The 7,209-nt window shown below is 38.6% G+C and overlaps 1 protein-coding gene across 1 annotated transcript; it reads right to left on the bottom strand.

Annotated features, from left to right (window-relative positions):
- Positions 1-349: 349 nt before the first annotated feature.
- On the bottom strand, positions 350-6,384 carry tmem254 (transmembrane protein 254). Its single transcript, XM_072678255.1, has 4 exons — positions 6,143-6,384; positions 4,254-4,357; positions 4,121-4,180; positions 350-3,482 (listed from the first exon to the last, which is right to left on the bottom strand). The coding sequence occupies exons 1-4, from the start codon at positions 6,227-6,229 to the stop codon at positions 3,359-3,361; spliced, it is 375 nt and encodes a 124-aa protein (XP_072534356.1). The 5' UTR covers positions 6,230-6,384; the 3' UTR covers positions 350-3,358.
- Between the last annotated feature and the right edge of the window lie 825 nt (positions 6,385-7,209).

The raw sequence follows: 7,209 nt of genomic DNA, 5'->3' as shown, positions 1-7,209 counted from the left end.
CACCAGACAAAGGATATGTGAGGCAGCCATCATGCATATGCCAAGCGCTTAGTTAACAGCAAGTATTTCTCTAACCTTAGAATTGGCTTGTTTTTACATTGGCTTTGTTGGTTATGCAGGATTTTCTTTCCAGTAAATAGACAACGCATGGCTGTGTCCATGTACCCAAATCTCGTTATTCAACTATGCCAAGGTACCTGTTCCATTCTAGGGCACCTTTTAGCTTAAGACTGGATCAAATTCAGTACAAAAACTATCATGCTGAGTAAAATATCTGAGCATTTCCAGACCAACACCAAAGAACTATAATAAATAATTAATAAACAAAAACACAGTAAATGACAAGAAACAAGATCACTGCTTTATTTGTTAAAGATCTAATGACAATGTCAGAGTTGCAACAAGTCAAAATAATTGCTGGTAAGGCAACATAATCAAACAGTAATAAATCATTTATTTTCCTTCCAAATTATACAAAAACATTTCTTTTAAGTTTGTTCCCTTCATTAATGTCAATCCACCTCACAATTTTAATAATTGATAAATATATATATATATATTTAAAATATTGCTCTTTGTAAGGAATGCCCGGTTTTACAGTCTAAAATCCTGACACAGTTGTTCACCACACCGTTATAAGTGACACATACATGGCGTGTTCTGTGCTGTGAAAAGATAAGACTGACTCTCTGCATCTCTAGAATATTTTGTCACAGTCAGTCCACAGTCATTTTTGTTCTTCGAGTGTAAGGAAAAGTGAAAGTGAAAGGCACAAAAGGTTTGGATATCCAGCTTTTGTTTGGCGTGCACAGTGATTACACAGGCAATCATCAGGTATGAAAAGTACCTCCCACCTCTAGTGACCTAAATCCAGTTATGGAGTTATTAAGGTCAGCTGTTAGAATACTTTAGAAAACAATCAGGTTTAAATCAGCCTTGGCCAAAACAAATGTAACCTACTTGGCAGAAGCTCAGGTGCAGGAACCAGTTATTGAGTAATGGGGCACAACAGGAGGGAACTGGGTGTTCAGTAACTTTCTTTAAATTGTAGAAATGATATCATTAAAACCTTTTTAGAAGTGTGGGCAATGGAACTGATTACTTTCGAGGTAACACATGGTCAGATGAGAGGCAGATCATTTTTCACAGCACTGCTGATTAAAGCAGCTCCCTCCACATTGCTGAAAACTGCAGCCTGCACTCTTCAAAATAAAAATGTCAATAAGAAACTTAAAAATTAAAAAAATTAAATGTCTCTATACTCTACAAAACAGGCTGCTAAATGGTGCTTAGCTTGGATGTACAGTTCTAGAGAAACTATAATTTAAGTGGGAGTTTTACTTTAGAAGTTCTCATCACATTCACTCATCTCACTTCCAAAGAAACCATCCATAGAAAGGTTCTTTGAAGCAAAGCCATAGAACCCAGGTATTTAAATCAAATCAGTTCCCAGTACTGGATTTTGTTCTCGCTGGAAGTTAAGATATCAGTTAATGTATTTGACTGGCCACATAGTGTCTCATCTACCAAGGATTACAAAGTCCAGGACTGGAAACTGAATTCAAGGTCCAGACTTGAAGACTTCTGCCAGGAGGGAAGAACCACCAAAGGTTCCCTAAAGAATCTTTTAATGAAAGGCTCAGTCTTGATAGTTCGTGTGGAAGTGAGATGATTGGATGTGAAGAATGCTTCACAAGTTGAATAATGTAAATATTCCACTCCATTTATGCCATAGTTTCTCTAGAACTGTACAATTACGCTAAGAACCGTTTAGGACAGGTTTTGAAGTATGTAGAGCCATTAAAAAAAAATTATAATAATAATAGTTTTTGCCAGACTTCTCTGAGGTAGGCTTAACATGTGATAGCACATATTCTGCTGCTTGTGAATCCTACTGTACACTTACATACCTACCTCTGTCAACCTCACCAGACAATAAAAAATCCTCCCAAATCTCATCAATAAGAAAACTTACTCTCACTGACTCTCATCAACCCCCTTCCCATGGACAGTGAAGAAAACTACTGGTCCTGGACCTCGAGCTATAGAAGCAGCGTTCTAACAGAATGAGCTGGTCATGGCTAGTTACAGCTACTGAAAGTGTGAGGCATTGCTGTTGTCCTACTAAGCAAGAAGGCTTAAGTAAAAACAATTGATTTAGGAGATATATAATATTATTGATCCAGTTGACTCTTGTTGATCCATTTTAAATCTGGAGGGTCAGTGTTCAGAACAGTTTAGTGATTTCTCTCGTCAAATCCTGCCTCTCAACCTGCCAATTAAGTGAGGAGTTGAACATGGTACGTTTTAGAAGGTAAATCCAAACCAAACCGCATTGGACATCAGCCCTACAGCACCAGAGCTGAAGAGGACATGCCTTAAACTGTAAATGCATGTATGTGGATCCGCACTTTTATTATTATCATTATTATTATTATTATTAGTAGTAGTAGTTTAGGATTAATATCTGAATAATACATCTGCAGATTTAAGGGGTTAAACACTAAATCTGAAGCTGGATTTAAAACTCTTAAAACTCTCTTTAAAGAAGATTCTGAAGAGCATGTGCATCTTCTAAGCCCATGTCAGGACCAGCACTGTGCCAGGATTTAGTCTACATTTACTAAAATATGGCATTAGTTAAAAAAGAAAAAATAGTGGGCATTATTATTATTATTATTATTATTATTATTATTATTAACAAAAAATATTATTATTAAAAATGTTGATACATTATTAAAACACATTTATATTGTAAAAAGTCTTGTTTGGAGCATTAATGGAGCTCAATAATCATTTTTACCTTGATAATAAAAATCTATTTTCAAATATATAACATATATTTGAATGCATTGAACCCTTGGTTTATTATTCAGTTATTCATCCTAATTAATGCACAAATCTTTTTTTTTTACTATTATTTAGCAAACGGTTTGGTTTATCATATCTTGTGGAGCCCCACATGGTTCTATTTTAGGGCCTATGAAAGTCATGTTAGTTATGACAGTAATGCAGTTATAAGAGTGAAGAACTGTGCGAAGTGTGGGCTTACATACAGGGTCTAATGAGTTACGGATGGCATTACCTCTTAGCAGCTAGAACCCTATGAGAGCTAATGGTAGCGTCCAGAATGGGCACTCGGATAGGTAGTCATGTTTTACGGAGTTCACTCAGGACAGTACTCTATTATCTATATAGCATGCCTGCTCAATGCCATAAACGTGAAGACAGTTCTTCTTGTCCTGTTCAGGACTGCTGTGTTGGGATGTGTAGAAGTGTTTCATTACAAAAGTCTACCTAGTCTCATTTTACACTCTGAAGATGGGGTTCCACTTCACAGTAGTCTGTCTGCAGCTGCTCACTGCTTCTTGGTGCGGAGGTCAGGCTTATATTTGAGGAGCAAACCCAGAGATGCAAAGCCAAACAATACTGTCTGACTGAACCACAGGAGGCGAGTGAACGAGCTGGTAATGCCTTTGTCACTGCAAAAAGAGTGGCACACACACACATAATGGTTAGGATTACACTGATGTAAAAGAGCTACAGTACCAACAGAAAATATGGTGCTCTACTGTCCCCATGTGGCAGCAGAGAAGAAAAAAAACTACTGCTCCAGAAGTCTAGACTTTACTGAATTAATTCATTAAATTACTTTTTTGTCTTTTATAAAGTTAGCACTTTAGATACACTATGTCCAGATGTTTGTGGACACCCCTTCTAATGAATGCATTCAGCTACTTTAGGTTGCACCCATTGCTGACACAGATCACACAGCTTGTCTAGTACATGTAGAGAAATTTGCCAATAGAATAGGAGTCTAGGTAGAATAGGAGCAGATAAACATGAACCTATTGGCACCATGCCTAACGCCAGGCTTGGGCTACAGGGGTATAAAGCAGGGGGGCTTTATACCCCTGTAGCCCAAGCCTGGCGTTAGGCATGCATTGAGCTGTGGAGCGGTGGAGTGGTGTTCTCTAGAATGACGCACAGATCCTAATGCTATACAAGGTTTTATTACAACAGCCACAGTATGCTCCTGAACAACCCCTGAAACATCACAATGACTTCGGTTAAGAAACAGCAGGTGTTGTAATGTTGCACACACAGCGTTTTTTCTTACCTGCATACTTTTAGTGCCACCAGGGCCTCAATGGTGTGGATAGCCCAAGCAGCCCACCATCTAAAACACACAACACATATAATTACAGCTTTCAGATGCAACCGGCCTGCTGGTTAAGTACAGCAAGACTCACCCCTTGTATAAGATGCTGTAATGTTCATTGACGAGATACTTTGAAAGAGCACCAAGAGGCCCCAAACTGTCATACGGTATCTGCTGTGGCCAGAACACTGTCCACTGAAAAACAAGACAAGACAAGACAAGAAAATGTAATGAGATCACGAAAGTGTTAATAATACAGCGAGTCTCAAATCTACAGCATTTAGTATAAATAATTGTGTCCAGTAGGAAACAGCCTCCAGTAGATGAGCTATTGGAATGACATGGTTTACTGTTACTGATATGGTACAATGCTTAGAGTAATGTAATTGGTGTAGCACAGTGTATGATGTATTACTCATGGTATTATACAGTATACAGTGTAGTGCAGATATTATTTCACAGTGTATAGTTCAGGATTATTGGTAGGGTACAACATATGGTGTAGCACTGTAGGTAGTAATGTACAGTATATGGGGTGATAGTGGTACAGTTGTTTTTGCACAGTGCATAGCCATACTTGATGCTGGAAGGGCTCTTGATACTGATCGGCTTTTGACAGTTGCCATCAAATACGGAGTGGCTGGTCCATTCTTGGCTTTGTAGGCCAGCGTCACCGTTCTGAATCTGATGCGGGCAGCTACAGGACGCCAGTAAAGAGAAGGCAGCAGTGGAGTTACATGGCTGAACAGGGCTGCATTCTGGATTAATTGCAGGGGCCTAATAGTGCGCAAAGGGAGACCAGCCAGAAGGGAGTAGCTGTAATCCAGTCCTGAAGTGTCAGGAGACTGAACAAGCACCTGGGGTCGAATTCTCCAGATGTTGAAAATGAGAAATCTGCATGACCTATTTAGATATAACATTAAGAACGATAACTGATCATCCATGACTACACCAAGGCTTCGTGTTTTTCTGTAGATGGAGTGACCGGTGAGTTCTCAGAGGATCAAGACCATTGTGATCATTGTGAAGCTCAGCAGCTCTGTCTTGTCGGTATGATATAGTACAGTTGGTATGGAATAAAGGACAGTGTATAGTGTATAGAAGTTGATCAGATACTGCAGTATTTTTTTTTTTTTTCACATGGTGTGGCCTCTTTAATGTATTATGGCACACATCATATTTAGCATTTTATGAAAAGCTCATCTAGTTCAAACAACATATCATTATACTGAAATAACTGTAATTAAATCTACTTATTATACTGTTTCAGTGCTTGATTTTGGGGTAACGTGAACTTTTCACAGCATGCCCATTTCTAAACAGCCCTCACATATACACACACCCCAAAAAGCATATTCAGCTGTTGGTGAGAGGGCCCTGGCTATTCTATTCAAGCTCTTTGTTTTCACCCAGTTAGCAAGAGTATCTCTTTACTAGCACACACATGAGTAATGCATGAGCCATCACAGGGTCCTGCCTGAACACCTGCCTCTACACCTCGACTACTTTAAACCTACCTATTGACCTATACCTATTAAACCTACCTGCATAATGAAGGAAGATCCATCACATTCCCTGTAAACAGCTTCTGTTGATTTAGCATTTAGAGCACTCCACACATCACTTTTGCTCCAGTTTGCTCCACCCTCTCATACAATAGACATTCACTGCCCCCAATGACTAGGCATGTCAGAAGCATAGAGAGAAATGAGGCAAAATCAGCATGAGCAGGTAGAAATGTGATTATTCTAATGGATGCATTGGTGTAAAATAAGTCTAGACTAATGTGCGTGTGCTAATAAACAGTCAGACTACGCAGGGACACACAGGACCACATGCCACGCAAGCAGAAAATAAATAAATAAAAATTACAAAATTTAAAAAAACAGAAAACAACCCCGTCCTGAGACGTGGCCGCTGAACACAGAGTATTTTAGGGTACATTTCTTTGGGTAGGAGCCTGTACTAGACTGTACTTACTGTATAGAAGCCCATCGACACAGTTACAGCTACGATCCAGAACAGACTGGATCTTCTGAAATACGCAGAGCCATCACTTCTAGCCATTCTGCCCTTTTTTTAGTTTAGCTTACTCTCAACCTAAACTTTGTCTGTGTGGAGTAGCCAGCGCTGTGAGACGTTATAACCGCTGAGAGTCACTGTGCCAAAGATCAGGTAGAAGGTAGATAACTGAAGCGCATGCCTGTTCAAAAGGTGCGACAGTTAGTGTCGGCATACGTGCTGCGTCATCCACCTAACTCCACCCCCGTCTCCCGTGGCAACAGCGACTCAATTGAGACCGCGGGCTGGACAGACCCCAAATAAAACATTTTTATTATTAAATCTGCTTTAATCAGCAGTAGAAAGTGCTTCGAGTTTCGGGCCCAGATTAGTTGTAACACCCCGGTGTAAACCCAGTCATAAATGCTGCAATCAGTCGTTCCATGAATCCTCTCAGGCTGGACACATTGTTTCAGAATTCAAGCTTTCATAATAAAAGTCCTTGAACGTATCTACTATTATATTATATTTTATATTACTAAACTCTATTATTAATAATTATAATCATAATAATAATGATCTGTTTATAGAACAGCAATTTAAAGTGTTTTGCAGATTTGAGTGTTTAGCAAAACAACTTTAAGATGACTTTGAAGTATTTGATGAAAAAGTTAAGGGTAACATAAAACATATAATAAAAAATAACATGGATAAAATACAATAAAATAAACATAAATGTGGTATAAATGAAGTGGTAACAAGTGGGTTTCTTTCAGAACTTGATGTAAATGATGGATTGGTTTCTTAGGAACCTTTTTTAAATTGCTCTGGGATAGAAAACCTTACCAACATTTCTCAAATTATAAAAAGCTACTTTAGTGATTAGATCTAGTTCACAGAAATTCAATGTAAATACAGCCAGGCTTTATACTTCAAACCTGGCATAAGAATCCAAGAGACTAGTTTCTCACAAAACAGCTGTCTCAGATTTAGTACCAATCGACATTCATTTTTTTTCCTGATTTAACTATAAGAACCAACTGAGA

The sequence above is a fragment of the Salminus brasiliensis genome, chromosome 4 (assembly GCF_030463535.1).
Source record: "Salminus brasiliensis chromosome 4, fSalBra1.hap2, whole genome shotgun sequence".
Classification (NCBI taxonomy): domain Eukaryota; kingdom Metazoa; phylum Chordata; class Actinopteri; order Characiformes; family Bryconidae; genus Salminus; species Salminus brasiliensis.
The sequence above is the reverse complement of the archived record's forward strand: the minus strand, read 5'-3'. Positions and strand labels throughout refer to the sequence as shown.

Coding starts and splice junctions, on each gene's coding strand:
- tmem254 (XM_072678255.1), bottom strand. CDS start 6,229: ATGGCTAGAAGTGATGGCTCTGCGTATTTCAGAAGATCCAGTCTGTTC. Junction 4,181..4,253: donor TACAGCATCTTATACAAGGG/GTGAGTCTTGCT, acceptor TGTGTGTTTTAG/ATGGTGGGCTGCTTGGGCTA. Junction 3,483..4,120: donor GTGGCACTAAAAGTATGCAG/GTAAGAAAAAAC, acceptor CTCTTTTTGCAG/TGACAAAGGCATTACCAGCT.